This window comes from Mercenaria mercenaria, chromosome 3 (assembly GCF_021730395.1).
Source record: "Mercenaria mercenaria strain notata chromosome 3, MADL_Memer_1, whole genome shotgun sequence".
Classification (NCBI taxonomy): domain Eukaryota; kingdom Metazoa; phylum Mollusca; class Bivalvia; order Venerida; family Veneridae; genus Mercenaria; species Mercenaria mercenaria.
The window spans coordinates 64,729,860-64,753,148 of NC_069363.1; the positions used below are offsets into that span (position 1 = coordinate 64,729,860).

The following is a 23,289-nucleotide window of genomic DNA, read 5'->3' on the forward strand; positions in this document are numbered from 1 at the left end:
TCCGATCAGTGCGGTTTATGTCATGACTCGTATTTTGTCTATAATTCTTTTAAAAACAACAAATTGATAACTTTTTTTCGTAATTTATTTTCTTTTATTATGTCATAATGAAATATGAAGAAATAATTAAATAATTTCCAAGAATAAACATGTGACAGGCCCTTTTCGGAACATGTTAAGCCCTTTCCGATCAGCGCGGTTTATGTCATGACTCGTATTTTGTCTATAATTCATTTAAAAATAACAAATTGATAACTTTCTTTTTGTAATTTATTTTCTTTTATTATGTCATAATGAAATATGAAGAAATAATTAACTAAATTCCAGTAATAAACATATGGCAGGCCCTTTCCGATCATGTTAAGTCCTTTTTGCGGAAAGGGCCCTTTCCGGTATCTAGTCATAGCGATGCGAAAGATCTCGGGACGAAAATATTTTCAACGATTCTAAATAATACTCTTCATTTCACTCTTCAAATTCGACACGGGATTCCCTCAAACTGGGAAAACGACTGTCAGCTAGAGTTTTTTTACTTGGACAAGGACATTCTGCCTCCGAAACCTTATAATTTTATAAAAACACCAAATTATTTACACAAACGTACTGCTCAAAAACTACGGAAAATCCCAAAATAGGATGAAAATGAAAACGAGGCTTGGCTTCATGTTGCCATGGGCCAGATCTTAGTGACAAGTTGGCGGGTTGATCCGCGGATTTTCCCATTAGATTAGTAAATAAAGCAGGATTATGTAGTATTTAAAAGTACTAGTTTGTACGTTTAATAGCTAAAATAATCATAAAAATGGCAGAGAAAAAGTTCAAAGGTTCTCCGTTCGGCACGCAAACTGCAAGGTAATTATCGTTGGTTGTTGGTACAGAGTCTGGCGGGGTCGGTTCAGTTGTAATGAAATTTAGTGACCAGTTTAAATGGAAAAATACACACTGTGTATTTGATCCAATGTTTTGTTGTACTTTCCTATTTACTGTTTTGCTGGCGGACATTTATTAATCTCGTGATCCTTCATTGTAATTTGTAAACGGGAAATGAAAAGCATTGCCAAACCACAGGAGTCTGAAATTCTATCAATAAGACCATAGAAGTCTATATTTATAAAAATAAAATACCACCCTATATATAAAAAAAAAACATATATTTTATATATAGGGGGGTATTTTTTTTTTTATAAATATAGACTTCTATGGTCTTATTGATAGAATTTCAGACTCCTGTGGCCAAACAAACAACAAAAATGCAAAAATTGTAGCAATGATCTATTCAATAAAACGAAGAAAAAAGGTCCCCATAAGAATAAAGAGATAGTTATTATTGAAAGTGCCCAAGCAATGAAAAATTGGTTCATTTTAACAAAATATGCATATATGTTGCGTATACAGTCTCTGGTTTACTAGGCAAGCTTACTGTCGCCGAGTGGCTGCTTTTTAATTTCTGACTTTTGCAGCCACCGCAACCTTACAGTTTGACCGTCACAATGCCTGGACCCCTTCCCCCACCTGGTAAAAAAAAACCCTGCCTGAGTTTAAATAAACATTGCAAGTAAATAATATAAACTGTACGACTTTCGGCTCCTCAGTTTGAAGGCTTTAAACATGTAACAGAGTGAGCAAAATGTGTAGCCAGACCAAGACTAGAATTTGCAGGATCTTCGAATACTGTTCATGTGTCTTAGCGACTGAGCTGTCGGGTTGGTTATGTATTTCATTCTAATTCTGTAGAACTTGAAGTACACTTTACCATGACAGACGCAGCTGTGTTTATATCTAAATGGAAATAACTTAACCTTGATTTACAAACTTAAATCTACAGTCTAACTTCTTCAGTTTGCTTAAAATCCAGGGTTTAATACCATTTAAGGTACATGGTAGTTGGAACAGCACACTTTCTAAAGTTAAACCACAGACACTGCACACTTTCCACGGGAAATATCAGGCAGAATACATGCATGATGATAATTGCATCTCCTGTTATCATACCATTTGTGAAGTATATAAACAATCGTAGCCAGTCAAGTGTTGTTACTTCTGGAAGTTGGGCCTCTGGGGTCAAAAGATTTCTGAGAATTGGACTGTAACAGCTGTTTGGAACTTCATTTCAAGAATCATATTTGGATTAAATATTTTGATCAGTATACCCATATGAAACAAAAAACTGTAAAATTATGACTTTAATTATTTAAGTTTTTAAGGCCTCCCACTTGAAATAATAGTGCAGGCTTTTCACTTGTAACGTTCTTGTATTTTTTTATGCAGGTTTGATGTGTCAGGTGTACATCCTAAAGTGAAGGTGCCTGGAACCTTTACAGAAATACCGTATGATAAAAAATCTATCGAGGAATTGGTGAGTTTAATTTAAAGGCATTTTATTAAAAGTTTAATTCTTAACATATCACAGTTTTGAAATAATTTTTCAGATATGTTTAATCTGTCATCATAACACTAAACCTGCCTTGGACATAGGACCCCCAACAGTTTGTGTCACATTTATCACAGTCAGAATGATCTGGGTTTTTTTTGTCACATGTCTGACAGTTTATCTGTAGTTGAAATAAAGATTGATTTATGTATAAATACAGATGTATAGGTTTTTTATTCTTTTAAAGTAAAAATCGTTTTTAAACATTATACGTACATGTATCAAAATTCATGCCTTTTCACACAAAATAGTAATTAAATTTGGGTATGATAAACTGGCAGATCACCATACAATGTATATACATTTGTAACTACACCATTATAAATAGAGTGTCACAGACAATTCTACATATAACATGAAATACACACTACCTGTTCAGATATTTCTGCTAGTCTTCTAGGCTGTTATATATTAAAATTTTATGTTTTAGAATCGCCGCATGGGTCCCGGCTCTTACCATGTGGATGTTGGAGGATTCAATAAGAAGACAGTAGATGAAAATGCCTCTGGACCCGGATGGGCTCGTGCACATGAGGTAGAACGTAGTGCAGCATTACCACATCTATTGCATAAAGAACAATGGGAAATGAAAAAGGAGCTAGTAAGTTTGTTCAAATCACTTTTAACCTGTACTTGTAAACTGATATTAATTAAGACATCCATAAAACCTGCTTCTTTGATTTTTGACCTGTAGTTGCACCTAGGGAATGTAGAGATTGGAACATGCAAAAACAGGTTAGAAATAAAACTGTCTACATGTGAGTCACTGTGTCACATATACAGTAAAAGTTGATAAATGCTGACACATACTGGTGATTTGGAATTGTTTGTTCTATAAAGTTTAACTTAGCAGTAACAAAGTGTTTGAGGAGTCAGAAATGGTAACAAAGCAGAAAGTTTGCTTCATGTTCCAAGAAATACCAGTACGTAGTATGTATCATGTTCCAAGTAAGTTTGCTTCATGTTGACTATAATACCAGTGCAAAGTTTGGTTCATGTTTCAGATAACACTGGTACATAGTTTGCTTCATGTTCCAGATAATACTGATACAAAATTGCTTCATGTTTCGACTAATACTGGTAAAAAGTTTGCTTCATGTTTCATATAATACCGGTACCAGAAAAAGTTTGGTTTTTGTTCCAGATGATATTGGTACACAGCTTGCTTTATGTTCCAGATAATACTGGTACAAAGCTTGCTTCATGTTTCAAATAATACTGCTACAAAGCTTGCTTCATGTTCCAGATAATACTGGTACAAAGCTTGCTTCATGTTCCAAAGTTTGCTTCATATTCAGGGAATTTAGTGTAATAAGTTGAATTATTGTTGATTCTTAAATTTAATCTCCTGTAATGTGAAAACTTTGCAAATCTGTTTCACTTTTGATTTTAACCAAGGTAAAGTGTGATCTTTAATCCCTAGAAGGGATGCCTTGAACAATAAGAAACTTGTCAGCATTTTTATAAATAAGATATTTGATTAAATTAGATTTTTGTCTAGTACCAGCATTAAATTCCCTCTATTTAATGTTTGTTTAACAATTGGTTACATATTCTTCACATGTATATTTTAATCTTCAGTAAGTTGTATACTTAGATTGTTACGATTGATTTACAATTTAACTTAATGCTTACATATGTTAGATTTTCTTCTGAACATCAGGGTAAAGTAAACACAATGTATTTGAACATGTAAGTGGCCAGTGTTGATCTTTCAGTTGAAGTGCTCCTGAGGATAAAGCCACAACCACTTGATATATCTTTCGATAATGCACGATTTCGACTTGTTAAGATTGATAAATTAATTTTTCTGTATTCATAAATTTTAGTACTTTTTCATGAGAAAACAGGAGATTTTTTTCATTGTAGAATTTTTTAATTTCAGCATCATACAAGGTTTAATTTAGTGGAAAAAAGTTCTTTTTTGTCAATTTTTTTTTTTAACTTCAAAGACGTACCTTGGTTAACTTCTTATTTGATCTTACCATTGTGTTTCATTTAGTGTTTTTTAAAAGTCTAACTGTAAATAATTATTCCTTTTAAATGCTTTTCAAATCAACTTTTCTTCCAATAATTAGTCTATTTACTTTCTTTCAGATATATAAATAATTCGATTTAGGTAAAGAATTGAAAATTACATAGGTTAAAATTAGTCATAGAATGTTTCAGATAACAGATACAATTATAGTATATACATTGTCATATACACTCTGTGGGGTATTTGCAAATAGATTGAACAGATCAGATTGGAGTTCAAATAATTTTATCATGTAGATATTTATTTACATAAAAAACATCTGCAGTGGATTTAAGGATTTTTGTAAAGTTGCGGTTATTAAGTACTCCCATTTAAATTAAATCCAGTTCATATTGATAAAGATACTGCTGAAATAATTGTTGTTTCTTTATATAAATTTTGGCTCTTTTCCCTCTAATATATTAATAAAATCCAATTTGTCTTGTAGAGGAATATCATCAATAATTTCAAAAAGATTTCAGAAAAATGAATGTTTATTTTTAACTGTCAAAAAAGTCTTCTGTATGTTTGGATTGAAAATCACTACAGGGAATTTAATTAAACCCAGATTTTTTTTAAACTTCAGAATAATTATAGCGAAAAAATTCAGCCAATAGAAAAAAAAAGTTTGAATGCTTGCTTGAAAATTTGGTAGATTGATTTGAAAAATTTGGACTTTTAACAAGTCTGCATAACGGACATTAATGCGATAGTCACAACCTCATGGCATTTTCGCATATAGAAATTCTAAAATGTAGATTTTGATAAAACTTCCCACAGTTGTTAATAAATATAGATGTTAAGCTGTAAGGTCTGGTTTTTCATACAAGCATAACAACTTTAAACATCAGTTGACAAATCCAATCTCAAATAATCATTGGAACATGTTTCTGTCATTGGCATGCAAGAAATGTAAAGTAAGTTTGAATTACAATCAAGGAAAATGTTCCCTTATTGTCCCTAAAGGGGCCTCTGTGGTCAGGTGGTTAAGGTCGCTGACTTTGAATCACTTGTCCCTCACCAATGTGGGTTTGAGCCTCACTCTGGGCGTTGAATTCTTCATGTGGCAAAGCCATCCAGCCCGCTCATGGAAAGTTGTTGGTTCTGCCCAGGTGCCTCACCGTGCCTGCCAGTGATGTATTAATGGACGTAGGGTCACCTGGGGTCTTCCTCCAACATCAAAGCTGGAAAGTCGCCATATGACCTAAATTGTGTCAGTGTGGTGTTAAATCCAACAAAAACAAACTTATTGTCCCTGTATACTTGTCAGGCTAAATACCCTGACTTTAATAAAAATTTGTGCAAAATATATACTTCACTATTAGAAGCACATTGAAATGATCTACAATGTCTTCAAACTTGAAGCACATGTGTTTGAAGTTCAGTCAATAAAATTATATGCAGGTTAGATCTCTTCATAGTATTTTAAGTGGGTGGGATATTTTTTGATAGAGCTTTAAGTGACTGTGTTTCAAGGAGACCTGTAGAATGACATATTACTTACAATGGGCCCTTGCAATTTATATGTATTAGAAATTTCCTACAACTGTGTTGAGAATTTAAATTGATGAAGCAAACGGAAGTCATTTATGGTAGCTAAGAAAGAACAAAATTTTAAAATTGTACTGATTATATTTTAGGTCAGGAAACTTGGACCTGGTTCATATGAAATAAAAGATTTTCTGCAAAATACTGACCTAAAGCCTCGCAGTGCTAGAGGTATATGTGAAACACGTGCAACAAGATTTAAAGAATTACAGAATGAAATTCCTGGGCCAGGTAACTTAATTTATGATAGTTGTTCTTAAATATTGTTCCATATTCAGTGTCTCTTTTCAGAATTTTGTTTATGTTCTTCTGTTCAAAATGATGCAGTGACCCTGTGGACTATGTATGTAAACTAAATGTTGATGGAAAAAGGGCAAGAATTTTATTTGTAATTGTTAAATTCCTATAGTAGCCATCATGTTTGAAAATGTAATGCACAGAGGGGCACCTGAGGTCTTTCTCCACCATTAAAGCTGGAAAGTCGCCATATGACCTATCATGTGTCGGTGCGACATTAAATCCAACAACAATGTTTGAAAATGTAATGAAAATTGCATGAAATGTATGTCTCACCCTTTTTTTGTAATATGATTGAAGTAATTCGTAAATCACAAACATTTCTAAATGGAAATGAGATTGAGTGACAGTTTTCAAATGCACTAAATGTTAATCATATGATATCAGGAACATATGGTAAAGGTGGTGTACCACATGCAGCTAGTGAAGAAAAGGCGCAGCTATCTACATCAACAGTGGGCATGCTAGATGCTGGTTCATCTACCCCTAGAAATCTACCTTCTGTTGTGAGTATCACCTGTCATTGATTGACTTGTTGATGATCATACACCATGTAAACATCTTACAGTCTAGTAAACAACAGTTTAATTAAGTTAATGTCATAAATAGGTGTTTGTATGAGTGAACAAAGTTATACCTGTACTGGTCATTAATTATTCAGTACTGTATTCAATTTGTTCCTGTTAGAAGATCCGCGTAATGTTAAAATCAATTTTCTGTTTATGATAACATTTTGCAAAGGCATATGAATGTCAGTATACAACAACTCTGATACAGGAGTCTTTGAATGATCTGTTTGCAATTCCACTGTATCCTTGTGGGAAAGTTCCAGTAAGTTCCGGATAATATACATACTGTTATCCCTTAGCATGCTAGATAAATTGTCGTCTGCTGGAAATGTCATCTGCTAAAATTGTAAAGTTCATTCAATTTGCTCCAAAATTTAATCGGCGTCTGATCTGGTTCCAAGCTGTTTGCAAAGGCTGTTAAATTCGCCTGCAGCAGGCTAAGGGTTATGTGCCATATAATATCAATGCAGTTCCATTTCCTTGCTTCCTTTGTATCAAAGAAAATTAGATCCCTCAACTACCAACTTCTCTGTTAAAAGTCCTTTGAAAGACTTTACCCTTTGCAGTAACAAGGAACACATACTACATGTTGTTGGTTTTATTCATTATGCAGTCAGCAGAAATTGGTCACCGCTATATATCTATATGCATTATATTTGTTCAATGAAAGCCAATGTTTTTCAGGGTTCGAAACTAGGACCAGGAACATACAATTTCAAGAGTTTTGCGGAGCAGACAGTGAACAAAGTTACAAGTGTTAGAGGACCATATGATCTGTTCTCTGGTGATAGGAATAAACCAATCACTGTAGGCTATCTAGCAGCACCTGTAAGTTCCACTTTTGTTTTAACCTTAAACTTGCTGGCGTAAAGTGATTCTGCCTATGCAACCAGTGCAGACCAAGATCAGCATGCAGGCTGGTCTTGGTCTGCACTGGTTGCTATTCAGTCAGTAAATTTTCAGTGAACACCCCTTCGAATAGTAAGTGATTCTGTGCAAAGTGAATGATGGACCAGTCCATTTTAGAAATTTAGCAGGGTAAAAGTTAATGTAGCACCTTTTTTGAAACTGTTACAAAACTCTTGACTATAAAATACATAACAAAATAAAAGTCTTAGAAGTACCTGAATTTTTTTTTTTTTTTTTTTTTTGAATTTGGTATAGGGGATATGGGTAGGTAACATCATACAGATACAATTATAGGTCTTATGGCAACTTTGCAGCTTTGAGAAAGATCCCCAGGTGCCCCACTAGGCATTATGATAGTGGAAACCTTGGTAGAACCACCAACCTGTAATTCAGCTGGATTGATTCTTCACATGAAATAATTTTGCACCATAAGCAAGGTTTCAAACTCACAGCTATGAGGGAAAATGATTCGAAGTCAGTGACCAAAACCACTCTGCTCCAGAGGCCCTCCAAATTAACTACTGTTAAGGTAGTTCTGCACGTTTGGATCAAATTTTTTTCTACAATGTAGAATTTGATTAAATTCCGATTTTTCAAAACTTCAAAATATACCTAGAAAATTCAGCAAATAAAAAAGATAGGGTCGTGTGCTTGATTTTTTGCTAGACTGATATGAAAAATGTGGACCTCACGCAATTTTTCATAATGGAAGTCTATGGGAAAATCATAACTTTCATAACATTTTCGTGAATAGAAATTTTTCTACAATACAGATTTTGATGAAACTTCTCACAGCTGTAAATAAACATATGGCCTATATTGTAGTGAAATAAAATGTATAGGTCCGTGTGCTTATTTTTGAGATATTTGACCATTATTAAAGTGAAGCGAATATTTCATGCTAATTTTGAGACCTTATTTTGAATTATTCAACGTGTCATATGTTTTAATATCATATTTTGACTTTAGAAATATAGTAACAGTGCTATTTCAATAAATTTACTCACGTGTTGTCATTAATTCATAAAATTATTTTCATATCCGTACGCCGAATCCAGGCTTTATCCTACGTTTTCCTGATAAATTACGTTACGCCATCACTTCCGGTTTATCAAACGTGCAGAACTACCTTAATCATGATGTAATTGTAATGCAGATGCAATACAGTTCAGCCTGTCAGGTTAGCTCAGTTTGGAGGGTGCAGATGTATGGATCATTGATTTGATTTCTGGGCAAAGCATATTTTCTCTGTTGGGATGAAACAAAAATCTTAAGACATATTGTCTGAGATCATTTGTCCTCCAATTCTGATTCATGTGGAGAAGTTTGCAGGTTATAGTACATCGGTACAAATCCAGGAACAATGGGTATCAGTAGATTAGTAGAAAAATGGACAAAAGCGCTGCAGTGTCATGTAAGAGATTCAAATACAAAATGTTAGAAGTGTATCAGTAATAAATGAGCACTTTTCTGATTGTCGAAATGTAAGATTCAAACTCAGTACCCTAGAAGTATAGCTGTAATGAACACTTTTCTGATTTTACAGAAACTAGCCAATTTGGGACCAGGGCAATATCAGTTGAAGTCATTTGTAGACGGTTGGGAGACAATTCACAGAAAACGTCAAGGTAAATTTGGAAAGGTGAAACAGTACCCTGAACAACCTACAGAGAGAATCTTCTGTAGCACGCTGTCACAGTGTCCGAAAGAAGAGGTAGGATACCCACTTTTAACAACATGATTTGGCTAAACCTTTGAAATTTAGATTTACCTGTTTTGTTTAGCTCAACAGAGCACATCGTGCTCAAGATGAGCTATTTTGATCACTCACCGTCTGTCTTCCAACCTTTGATGTCAACATTTTCTCAAATGACATTTCTTTGAAACAGTTATTAGGCAGTTGATTTTAAGATTGCTAAAGTTAAAGATAGAAAAATCTTCCGATGGTATTTTCAGCTATTATCTGTTAAAGTACTAGCCCAATTTTAAAATGAATTTACAGAAATCGTTCTTGGGTGACCCTGTACTAAGAAGATTCAAATTATTCTGATTCATCAAACATGAGTGCGAGGGTAAATGGTCACCTTACCTCAAATGAATATATATTGAAAACTTGACAACTACTGGTCTAATTTTAAAATAATTTTACACAAATGATCCACAGGTAACCCTCAACCAGGAATGCTTAAACTATATCAATTTGTCAAAAACATGGTCATTGGAGGACATGGTCACTTGTTCCTGTTTGTATGTAGAGAAAACATCATCTTACCAGAAACTGCTTACCAAATTCTTTGAATGACCCTTTTCTAAGATTGTACCAATTGCAATTGCTCTGATATGTCACAGCATTGCTGCCAGAACTAAAAATAAAAAGAATCCTCAAACAACATCTCCTAAATTGTTGGTCTGATTTTGAAATTATTTTACGGAAGTTCCTAGGATGTCCTTCCAAGAATTTCCATAGCAGTCTGATTTGTCTGAAAAAGGCCTCAGAGCTAAAAATAAAAAAAATAACTTCAAATGCCATTTCCTCCTGAACCAGTGCATTGACCACAAATCTGATTTTGAAATAATTTCAAAGACCTGTTCCTTGGATGATTGGCTGTGACTGGTTTTCAAAGTAAATTGGCAGAAATGTTTGTTGATATACCCATTTGAGCTGTGAAACTCTGGTGAGCAATATAAGACCATCTTGGCGGTCTTGTTTCATTAACATCTATAAGGTTTAATATGCACCTGTTTGCTATTGTAATACAATATTTAATTTCATCTCTATGAAACTTGAATGCTTAAAGTCAAAGTATTTGCGATACACTGTGGGAGAGAATTTCAGAGAAATATCAAGTTCATATTAAAAGACAAAGTTGTGAATACACACATAAGTGTTGTGTCAAGGTTGAGAAGGTCAACCGTTTTTATTGTATCATGATGACATATTCCTGTTACAGACACAACCGGGGCCAGGTCAGTATGAACCCGGGGAGTTGACCCGACCGGGATCTAAGAAAGCTCCAGGCTTCCTATCCACTGCCCAGAGGAATGATAAACTTTCACAGAAATTCTTCACAAGGAACTTTGTAAGTAGTAGTGTATACACTGAAGCATTTTGCTAGAAACCTAAATAAACCTGACGAATAGTAATACCAGTAAGGTTAAGTTAACAATATTTGATGTAATTATAAAACACTCGTAGCCCCATTTCTCAAGATCAAGATAGGTTTCATTGCACAAGATGTATTTTTGGTTGGAATATTTGAAGAAAATGAGAGCTGTTCTACTCACCCGGGTAGCACCATCGTCAGCATCACACCTTGGTTTAAGTTTTGCATGCAAGTTAAACCTCAGTAACCATTACATGTATTGGACTGAAACTGGTTTCAAAATTTAACAGCATTTTTAGCTCATCTGATTTTTTGAAAAAAAATGATGAGTTATTGTCATCACTTGAGCGGTTGTCTGCGTCGGCGTCGGCGTTGCCTGGTTAAGTTTTATGTTTAGGTCAGCTTTTCTCCTAAACTATCAAAGCTATTGCTTTGAAACTTGGAATACTTGTTCACCATCATAAGCTGACCCTGTATAGCAAGAAACATAACTCCATCTTGCTTTTTGCAAGATTTATGGCCCCTTTTGTACTTAGAAAATATCAGATTTCTTGGTTAAGTTTTATGTTTAGGTCAACTTTTCTCCTAAACTATCAAAGCTATTGCTTTGAAACTTGGAATACTTGTTCACCATCATAAGCAGACCCTGTACATCAAGAACCATAACTCCATCTTGCTTTTTGCAAGAATTATTGCCCCTTTTGGACTTAGAAAATCAGTTTTCTTGGTTAAGTTTTATGTTTAGGTCAGCTTTTATCCTAAACTATCAAAGCTGTTGCTTTAAAACTTGCAACACTTGTTCACCATCATAAGCTGACCCTGTACAGCAAGAAACATAACTCCATCCTGCTTTTTGCAAGATTTATGGCCCCTTTTGGACTTAGAAAATATCAGATTTCTTGGTTAAGTTTTATGTTAAGGTCAACCTATTTCTCTTAAACTATCAAAGCTATTGCTTTGAAACTTGCAACTCTTGTTCACCATCATAAGCTGACCCTGTATAGCAAGCAACATAACTCCATCCTGCTTTTTGCAATAATTATTGCCCCTTTTGGACTTAGAAAATCATTTTCTTGGTTGAGTATTATGTTTAAGTCGACTTTTCTCATAAACTATCAAAGCTATTGCTTTAAAACTTGCAACAGTTTTTCACCATTATAAGTGGACACTGTACATCAAGAAACATAATTCTATCCTGCTTTTTGCAAGAATGATGGCCCTTTTTAGACTTAGAAAATCGTGGGTAGGACAATATTTCTATTACACAAAAAAAATCAGATGAGCGTCAGCACCCGCAAGGCGGTGCTCTTGTTTAATTCTGTAGTATTTTCTTCTTTTCTTTCTTAACATATCTTGAAGGCATGTAAGTCCATAATTTTCTCCCAATTCTTTTCTAGAATCCAGTAGGTCCAGGTCGCTATGACGTACAGAAATGGGAGGAGGCACAGCATCAGAATGGCCACAGCAGTGTGTTCCAAGCAAAGACAGGAAAATTATCACTTGCCATGGAAAAATTCCTCAAGTATGTTTTCATTTTGTGACTTGGATTGTATTACATTTATGCATTTGTATTTTAAACTAGTAAGTAAGTAAGTAAGTAAGTAAGTAACAACTTTATTTCCAGAGGCTACACATTGGGTTTCCCCATCTACCATGTGGGCCTCAACATAATATATGCAGTATATACACAACATTAAACAAACATTATCAAGCATAGAATATCATTAATACAAAACGTACAATACAGGATTTAAACAAGCAAGCCAAAGAAAAGATATAAAATGAGGTGCTGTAATAATTCCATACAAACAACAAAAATAAAAATAATGCATATTTATTTGACTTGGAATAACTGTTTGAGATAGCGATGGTTCCTTTAACTGTTTAATGAAAAATGCCACTTAATGTGTGAACTTTGAAATTGTTTTAGCGTTTCTGATTTATGGATGGTAGGCAGTATTTCATTCCATAATTTTGAACCAGAATAGGCAAAAGATTTACGAAAGAATTCTACTTTAGGTTTTGGAACTTTTAGTTCATTATTACTCTTTGAGCGTAGGTTGTGATTATGAATTTGATTTTTATTTTGAAATTTTACTTTCTAATAGTCAGGTGTTGTTTCATCATTTATAGATTTATACATAAATATTGCCTTTTTGTATTTAATTCTGTCATCAAATTTCATCCAGTTAAGTTCCTTGAATAAAGCTGCAGATGGGGTGTCAAACCTTTTATCAAGAATTAATCGAGCAGCTCGTTTTTGGAATTTAATCATTTCAGAGATTTGATGGTTAGTGCAGTTTCCGCAAATTGTGCAGCAGTAGTCCAAGTGTGGAAGTATATAAGCATTGTAAAATAGTTTCCTTGTATTAAGATCAAGATAGTGTTTGATTCGTAGCAGTAAATATAATTGTGTATTGCATTTCTTAAATGTTTTTTCTACTTGTATTTTCCATTTGAGTCCATTATCAACATGAATACCTAGCAATTTTTCATTCTCTGTAAATTCAATAGGTTGATTTCCTAATTTGAGAGTTGTTATATGCGAGTTTACTAATTTTGTAGGTCTTGATGACAAGTTCATTGCCTTGGTCTTTTGAGCATTTAATAGCATTGCATTTTCTGAACACCAAATGTTTACACTGTCAAGTTCAGCCTGCAGGTTGTCATGGACTTGTTGTGCTGTATAATCAGAATTTGATAAAGTTGTGTCATCTGCAAACATGTCAGTAATTGAAGATTTTACATGTAGCGGTAAATCATTTATGTAAATAACAAAAAGGAGGAGTCCCAGAACAGATCTTTGAGGTACTCCAGACAGGACCGTTGCCGGCTCAGATAAAGTACCTGAGACACATACTTTCTGAGATCTGCCTGAGGGATATGATGAGATCCAAGCTAGTGTTTCTTGAGATATATGATAGTATTTGAGCTTTGTGGTTTACTAAATCAAAAGCCTAAGATAGATCAAGGAAAATGGTACCAACAAGTTTACCATCATTTATTGCTTGAATCCAGTTGTCAACTACATTTATCAAGGCAGATTCACAGGAGTGTTTGGTTCTAAAGCCAGACTGGTTTTTGAAAATCATTTGTGAGATTCTAAGAAAGATTTAGGTGATTAGAAACATGTTTCTCAAAGATTTTAGATATGTGGGCACTGAATTGGAATAGTGTTCTTATCAGATTTTTTTTTTTTTGCTCCCTGTACGAAGTGACAAAGGGGAGCTTTTCCCTTTTGACATCTTAGAGGTCACAGTTTTTATGGGATCTTATGAAAATGGGTCAGAAGTTCATCTTGATTAAACTAGGTCAAGTTCGAAACGGGTCAGGTGCCCTCAAAAAAAGGTCAGAGGGTTAAAATAGAAAAACCTTGTGACCTCTTTGAGGCCCTAATTTCAAAGTTTCAGAAAATTGGTCGAATGTTCACCTTGATGTTCTAGGTCAAGTTCGAAAATGGGTTAGTGCCGTCAAAACTAGGTCAGTAGGTCTAAAATAGAAAAAAAATTTGTACCCTGAGGCCCTATATTTACAAGATCTTCATGAAAGTTTGGGCAGAACGTTCACCTTGTGATTTAGGTCCCTTTCGAAAAATGGGGCGGCCTTTAAAAAAAATAGGTCAGTAGGTAAATTAAAAGAAAAACCTTGTGACCTCTCTGAGGCCATTTTTTCATGGGATCGTATGAAAGTTGGTTGAAAGTTTTTGATGATATCTAGATGTTCGCATGGTTGTGCGATCAAAAACTAGGTGGCAGGTCTAAAAATAGAAAAACTTTTTGACTCTCTAGAGGCCCTATTTTGAATTATTCCAAAAATGGTCAGATGTTGTCGTGATTTTCTAGGTCAAATTGAAAATGGGTCCGTGCTTTAAAAAGTGGGCATTGGGCAAATAATGAAAAAATGTTTGTGCCTTTAGAGGCCATACCTTGAAAGGATCTTCATGAAATTGGTCAGAATGTTCACCTTGATGATATCTAGGTCAAGTTGAAACGGGGGGCACGGCGTTTTAAAAAAAAAGGTCGGAGGTCAAAAAATAAAAAAACCCTTGTGACCTCTCTAGAGGGGCCCAATTTTATGGGTCTGTATGAAGTTTATCGAAAGTTCATCTTGATGTATCTAGGTAAAATTTGAAATGGGTCAACGCGGTCAAAAATAGGTCAGTAGGGCTAAAAATTTTTAAAATTTTTGACCCCTTTAGAGGCTATTTTTTAAAAGGATCTTCATGAAAAATTTTTTGAAGTTCACCTTGTGATATCTAGGTCTCAGTTTCGAAATGGGTAGTGCGGTCAAAAAATGGCAGTAGGTATAAAAATAGAAAAAACCCTTTGACCCCCTCTAGAGGCATATTTTTTATGAGATCTTCATGAAAATTTAGTGGGGAATATATTTTGGGTAAAGTTCAAAACGGGGTTTCACTTCCCTTTGAAAACTAGTTAAATAGGTCAAAATAATAGAAAAACCTTGTAAACCTCTCTAGAGACCAATTTTTAAATGGATTTTCATGAAAATTGGTCAAAATTTTTTATTTTGATAATTTTCTAGGTCAATTTTCAAAACTGGGTCCAAAAGTTTAAAAATGGGCCCACATTAGAAAATAGAAAAAAACGACCCCCATACTAAAAACTGGGTAAATGTGGGAAGGGGGGAAAGCTTTCGGGGCCCATCTGGTCCTCGGGGTTTGAAAATTTGGGTGACCTTTGATGTTTTAATTTGAAGGAAATTTTTGGGGTCTGGATACTTAAATTAATAATTTGACAAAAGGGGTTTTTAATTTATAACGATGAAGCATTTTTTTAAGGGAAATTTAGCACAAATACCATCCATTTCCCCCGGGGGGATTTATTCCCCTAAAGCGAATCTAATGTTTTTTTTTAAAAAATTTTTTCTTCAATAAGGGGAATTTTGAATTTTGGTGTTTTACTGCTATGCCCTGACTTCCGATTTTTCCTTTAAAAAGAGATTTTTATTTTTTCAGATAAAATGTTTAGATTCTGTATTTTTAAAGACATTTGAAAAGGGAAAGTTTTAAAAGTTTTGCTTTTTTAATTTTTTGGTATTATTTTGGGTTTCCGGGTTTTCATCATTGATTAGTTTGTTTGATGTTTTGTTTTTTTTCCTGGGCAGTTCTTTTAAAAATTTTTTTTAAAATTTTTTTTTTTTTTTTTACAATTTGAATTTATTTTTTGGTTAAAATTTCCTTTTTTTCATTGTGAAAATGTTGTTTTTTCTTGGGGATTTCCCGTACTTTAAAATTTTTGGATTATTTTTTTGTTTTTGCCCTTGTCCGGATGGGAAAAGCTTTTTTTTCTTTTATTGAACCAATAAAGGGGGGGTTTTTGTGTTTCAGGGGTTTTTGTTTTTTTTGGGATGAAAATTAAGAAACCAGAAAAATAAATTAGAAATGGGCAATTTGCGTCTTCAGGGTCATTAAAATCTCCCAAATTTTTGGGCCAGGGTTTTTTTGTCAATCTTCTATAAAGTTTTTTTTTGCAAACAAATTTTTTTAGTATCTTTTTTGGATGTTATATGTAATGGCCCCTTTTTTTGAAATTTTTTATTAGTTTTCTAGTAAAGCATATTGGATTTGTGTCATATTGGGAAAGACAGGAAAAATCTAGTAGATTTATTTAAAATTTTTCATGGTTATAGGTGCGACGGGGGAATTTTCCCGGCCCCGAGGGGAACTTTTTTAGGGGGGTAACGGGGTTCCCCCCGAGGGTTTCCCTAAACAGTTAACCCCCCCAAGCCGGAAAAATTCCCATCTGCACCTTATAACCAGTGAAGAATCTTTTTCTTTCATACCGGGTATCAAGATATAATTTAAAAAAAATAAAAATTTTAATTTGAACGGCTTTCTTTTTAGAACTATTTTTATAGCAGTGTATTTTAAAAAAATGCGGGAAAACAAAGTCCCTAAACAGGAAAAGGGGTCATTGGGGTTTCAGAGACAAATAAAAATGTTTTGTTCCGGTTTTTTTTAAACAGCGCAGCATAAAAGTTATGAATTTTGAAAAAAAAATAACGTGTTTTTAATGGAGGGAAAAATTCTTCAAGAACAAAAAGGGAAATGTCAAGGGTTTTGGATTTTTTTCCGTTTTTTTGAAAAAAAAAAATTTTAAATAACTTTCATAAATCTTTACATTTTATGTAGTTCGTTAAAACGTCATTTAAAGCACGAGAGTCATTTACACCCCCGGGGGGTAAGATGGACTTTTCTAGCACCCCTTTAAAAAAACCGGAAAAACCCCGTTTGGATTTCAAGAAATATTTTGTGGATGGGTTTGGGAAAAGATAGGGTCATTTAAAAATTGATGTGTTTTTTTATGATATAGGGGGTTTTTTGACCCAAATTGGTTTTTAAATTTTAAAAATTTTTAATTATGTTATTCCTTTTTGATTTGGAGAGACAGCTTTTGAAAGTTATAATTAAAATTCCCCAAAAAGGATTTTTTCCCTTTTCTTTTATTACGCTTAAACTAATATTTCTTCAATTTTATCATTTTCCCCATTAAGGAAAGAAGGGTGGTCTGTAAAATTTTCCAATGAGGAAAAGGTTTTTTTTTACCAAAAATTTTTGTTCAACCAAAAAAACCCCAAAAATCTTTTTAAATTTAAGATTTAGTTTTAAATTTAACTAAAGTAAGCCCCTGTCAAAGTCAAGCTGTTCCAGTTAACTAATCTTATCACAGCTTTTGCTGACTTGTTTAGATTAGATCTTGAACTTTGAAATACGATGACATAGAATCCAAAGTCACAAGCCATTTGTGATCCTGGAAGATCTAATCTGTTCACAAAGTTGTTTGATTCTCATGATTTACAGTTTATGACATTGAACCATAAACTTCTAGATATGTTTCAGGAGTCATTAGATAATGCGCAATAAAGTTAAAACTCACCAAAAGACTATTATATATATCTAGTAGAAGATTCTTTATACCTCTACAAATGAAGTTTGGGGTGGGGGTGGGTATATAGGAGTGAGCTTGTCAGCCGGTCAGTCTGTCTCTTGGTCGGTCTGTCTGTTGGTTTTCATGGTTTCCGGACGATAACTCATGAAAGGTTTGACAGATTTAAAAGGTTTGTAAGTCAAAGGTCAAGGTCACAATGACCCGGAACAATTAAACGGTTTCTGGATGATAACTTAAGAATGCTTGGGCTTAGGATCATGAAAGTTGATAGGGAGGTTGGTCATGACCAGCAGATGAACCCTATTGATTTTGAGGTCAGTAGGTCAAAGATCAAGGTCACAGTGACCTGGAAAAGTTTGACTTTGACATTGGCTTACTTCTGTGACAAGGCCGTATTGTGGGGGTATAATTCGTCACTCCTGTGACAGCTCTAGTTGTACTTGTTATAATACACTAAGCATTTAATATTGTTGCTATGGAAACAGGAAAGGAGACAAGAATAACTCCATTCACAGATCTAGAACTAAATTAGTGCCTGAAACAGTATGATATATGGTAGCTGATTGGCTTTGAAGGTTTACATTTTTATTGTACCCTTGTTTAGGTTCCTACGGTCCTTTCAGCATAATTTGTGCTGGTATATAATACTTTCACTGTTCAACTAATATGACACTTTCAGCATCCAAGGTTATAAATCAAAATTTGGAGGTGATTCTAAAAACTCTTCTGATTGACTGTTATTTCTAGATCAGTTCAGCTTTATAACCTTGGAATCTTGTCTCACTACCTCTGAATTTCAGTGAGGAAAATATATTGGCTGTATTTAATAGTCTGAAACTAAGCAGCACAAAACTCCACAAACTGACCATGTAAAGCTAAAAGATAATGTAATTGTTTAAATTTACTTTGATTCTATTTGTAAATATTCCTAATATTACATCCATAGATCTTTGTTATGCATGCAAACAAACTATGCCTTCCAATAGGTAATATTAATATAACTATTCCAGTTTAAATAAAGAGTTTCTTTAATACAGGTCTTCTTTTTGCAATAAAGAAAAGCTGTGGAGATTATGTAATGAGAATAAAGTGAGATATTGAATTAATATATGGGAATATTACTTAGCTGTTTCTGGAAGTCTTCCATATACTTGGACCTATGTGATGCTGGGATGACAACTTTTGTACAAAAAGAATTGGAACCGCTGTCTTACCCTTACTTGTCGATTGGTCTGAACACTTGGTTTTGCTGTATCTCTGTGATTCCAGCAGGTGTAAGAGTTTTGATTCCATACCTCATATTTTTATTCAACATAAATGAGATGTGAAACCAAAACCTTTCTGTATTGGTGCAATTTAAAATTGAATTTGTATACCTGAACAAGTGAAACCTATTGTTATAATTTTGAAAGTCTTCCATGTACCTAGCAGCTGATACTGATTGTTATAATTTTGTATACATAAACAGCTGATACTGATTTTTATGTATATGGAAGTCTTCCATATATACCTGCATGAGCAGTTTACACATTTTGAAACAACAGCCTCCCTGATATAGTCACACTGTACTAGATAATTATCTTAATTTGCATGTTTTGTTATTTCAGAGAGCGTGTTCGTGGCAAGGATGTACGTGTAGAAGATCGTGTATTCCTAGTTACACCGCAAGCGCCGCCAGGGTACGATATGTATAGATCAAAAACACAGGAGAACTTCACAAAATATAAAGCTATGACAGTTGCTTAGGCAACTAGCTTTAGCAATATAACACTTCCTTTGCTCAATAAATTAGTATAAAAGTTCTTTTTCTATTTTTCAAAGGAATAAATTATTTTTAAAAAAAATGAGTATAAGTTTTTCCTAATATATTTGAATAGGCAAGTGTTTCAGTATTGAAGAGAATTAATAAAGTCCTGTTCAGATGTAAAAGATTTCAGAATCTGCTTTAGCATACTGTAACATGAACTTTCCTGAAGATCATGAATTGAAGTAGCTATAATTTGAAGATTGCAGGAAATGGGATTGTAAACTGTTAATTTTCTTCAAATGAGTCAAAGATATCTTATTGGTAATATAGAAATGATTTTTTGAAGAAAATATAAGAAAGGATATGTCTAGTTTCCGAGAAGTTCAATTTGTAATGTTAAAAAATACATGTTAATAGTAATTTTTAAAAAAGGTTTCTTCTTTTTTTGTGTTCATTATGCTGCTTTGTTTTGTACAGCTCAAAGTTTAAGCTTTTTTATTGTTTATTTACTGTAGGTAATGTTGAACAGTTTTAAAAATAATGATACCAGTATAATGCAGATCTCTTAGACAATTTATTCTTACTTTATTTACCGATACTTTCGGAATTGTATTAAGGGCATATAGCGCAACTTTAGTTTGATTTTTGTTTTCTTTTTGCAGACTAAAGTGTAAGAGAAGGTGAATGTAATTTATTGTTAGATTTGCTCTTAGAGAAAACTGTTGTTAAGTTAGCTAGTACTCTCTTCACTACTTGTTCAGTTTTTAGAACACATTTTCGACAGGTGGTAGCAGTAGAATTCCATTGTCTTTAAAATTTTCAGTGTATTGCCACCTGAAATAATAGCTTGTCATTGTATTTTCTGAATTGATGGGAACAGATTACAGGAGTTTGTCTGTTATTTTTGGAGCTGTAAAAGTCATGAAGGGTGAAAAAGGAACCTTTATAGGTAATGATACTAAATCAGTGGCCTACTACAGTTTTGACTGATTGGGAAAAGCCGAGTTAAATGATAAAGGCATTTTTAACGTTTTGAACCTTTCGACATACAATGTGTAAAACATGCTATTCTCTTATGTTGAATACTAGCATTTTCAAGGCCTTTATACTTAGGAATTCTGTAGAATAAAGTATAAAAGGAATATTTTGTATTTGCTGTCTCATACTGAAAAGTGTGTCATCAGCAAATTTAGGGTTTACACTTTAAATTTGAGAACATAACTGCAGTTAATATACTGCAACATTTTTGGGAGTGCATTTTGCCTTAGCTTGTTTTTGCTGTTTTTATAAGGACTCCTTTATTACATTGATAAAATGTGTTATGTTGATCATCTATTTTGGTATATTATATTTTCTGTAGGACTAACTTATTTTACTTTGATATTCTATAAAATTAAGTTGACAGTCTGTTTTATATCACATTATATTGCTCAGCAATATTTAGTTTAAAATTTATAGAATGTGTAGAAACTGTAGGTAAAAATATTCGAAAAAAAGGATTTACCTAGAATTTATATATATTCACATTTAGTATATTTACACTATTCAGTATTAACAACAAAATACGGAGGTGACCAGTATTGTATATGATATTCAATATTGTGATAAATCCAGTGCAATGTTACTGTAGTAGGCGCTTGTTGTGCAGTTGCTTTGTGGTGCAAATATTTTATTGTCAGTATTATAACAAGCACATCATGTATCAGTATTCACTTTTAGGTAGCACAGATATTTATATTTTTAATCCAATTTTAGTATAAAGTCGTGTTATAGGTTAGGCCTTAACCCCCTCCCACTTGAGAAAAATGTCAGTATTTATGAAAGCCCCAGCCTGCTTCAAAAGGACAATGTTTGCTGGGTAGGCCCAGACTGGATTTATTTCAGTACGTCTTGCATCAGTGTAGAAATTTGTACAAACAGTAAAGCTGTAATAAATTATACAGTATATGAATAGCAGGCGAGGTGGGGCACAGAAAAAATTGGAGTGACAAACTCATAAATTTTTTTTACATAAATTCTGTGATAATGATGTTTTTAAAAAAGTTGTTGAAGAGAACTGTTTAGTTATGAACGTTTTAAGAATTTCTGTGGTAAAGAATTCTTTAGATGATTTTGTTTTGTGTTTTACAGAGGTAGATTAGAGTATGCATAGACATTAAGGTTGGTACTGTTCTTAAAAACTCTGGACTTGTTCTGCTTTTAGGTTTTGCCTTTCTCAGAAGTATATTATCAAAGAAATCAAATAAAGGCTCTTAATTTTTGAAATTTTGCACTTGAAATTAATATTGTAATATGAACACAAAGCAAACGCAAAATAAATAGGCATTTTAGTTTGACAAAGAAAATGCCTAAGATTTTAGCGAAGTAGTTTAACCCTTAACCTGCTGGCGGCAAGTGATTCTGCCTTTGCGACCAGTGCAGACCAAGATCAGCCTGCACATCCATGCAGTCTGATCATGGTCTGCACTGTTCGCTATTCAGTCAGTAAATTTTTAGTAAACATCCCTTCAAATGATAAATGGTACTGCCCAAATTGGAAGATGGACCAGTCCATTATAGAAATTTAGCATGGTAAGGGTTATTTTATTTATCAGCTTAATGCTTTATTGACATACTGTAAAATCTGGTAAATAAGGGTATACGTTTATGATAATTTTAGTGGCCTATTTTTCATATGCGCTTAAAGGCAAGTCATGTGCACCTATTTTTGATATATTTGGAAAATTGACAGTGTTGAGAAAACAAAAGTAAAACATGGACATAGACATGCGCAGTGAACTACTTCCTTTTATTGCATTCAGTATTTATGTAATATATTCTCATTAAAGTTTTAGTGTTCAAATCATACTCCTTGCATGTGCAGTACCAATTCCCACACCTTATAAAAATCAACAATTTCTAATTTCTTTTCCCTAGAATAGGATTTGTGTTTAAGAGGCATTTTATCCATATTGTTTTCACAGATTTACACAAGAATGGCAAACTGTAATGACAACACAATTTTCATTTACCAAGAATATTTTCCATTCAAAAAGCATGATTATCGTAAACGATTATTGTTTTACCAGGCAATAGACGTTAAAATCTTTTAACACCCATCGGCTATTCAACAGGTTAGAACACTTGTCAACTGTATTCGTGATAAACAATTAACACTGTATAATACTGTTGATTACGTCTTTTTGCTGCATTTGTTGTTTACCAGTAATCAAATATGCGCCTACTTTTGAGACAAAATTACGGTAAGGGCATGACACACGCTTATTATCCCATATGAAAAAAACAGTAAAGCCGTATGCGCTTATATTCGAATATGCACTTATTTACCAGATTTTACAGTATTTCATGAAGTTTTGAGAAGAACAGTTTCATACTAGTTTATACCTTATCGTTATTTTTCAGTACCAGGATTAATTTTCCTGAAAGGTTTTATTAGATAGTTACATGCATAAACTGTGATACTGCGTTGTTATAAATATATTTGTTTCATAATGTTATATTGTCTATATTTGAAGAAATTACTGTGTGCATTTTTTGTGTGACCATTAAAATGATCTTGTTGATAAAATGTTACTTTTTATTGTTACCTGCTGTGCTTCTGTGATAACTCTACAACAATATCAGGACATTTATAGCTGGACTATACGAAGTATATGGAGAGCTATCCTGCTCACCAAAGCGTCAGCGTCTACACTTTGGTTAAAGTTTTGATGCACTTTATCTCTTTTATTACTTGATGGATTTGCTTCAAACTTAAAT

At 33.5% G+C, this 23,289-nt stretch overlaps 1 protein-coding gene across 1 annotated transcript; it reads left to right on the forward strand.

Annotated features, from left to right (window-relative positions):
• The first annotated feature begins 660 nt into the window (after nucleotides 1-660).
• On the forward strand, nucleotides 661-23,098 carry LOC128555683 (lymphocyte expansion molecule-like). Its single transcript, XM_053538776.1, has 10 exons — nucleotides 661-852; nucleotides 2,269-2,356; nucleotides 2,862-3,032; nucleotides 6,089-6,227; nucleotides 6,681-6,799; nucleotides 7,547-7,690; nucleotides 9,318-9,485; nucleotides 10,723-10,851; nucleotides 12,273-12,397; nucleotides 19,391-23,098. The coding sequence occupies exons 1-10, from the start codon at nucleotides 803-805 to the stop codon at nucleotides 19,527-19,529; spliced, it is 1,272 nt and encodes a 423-aa protein (XP_053394751.1). The 5' UTR covers nucleotides 661-802; the 3' UTR covers nucleotides 19,530-23,098.
• Nucleotides 23,099-23,289: the final 191 nt, after the last annotated feature.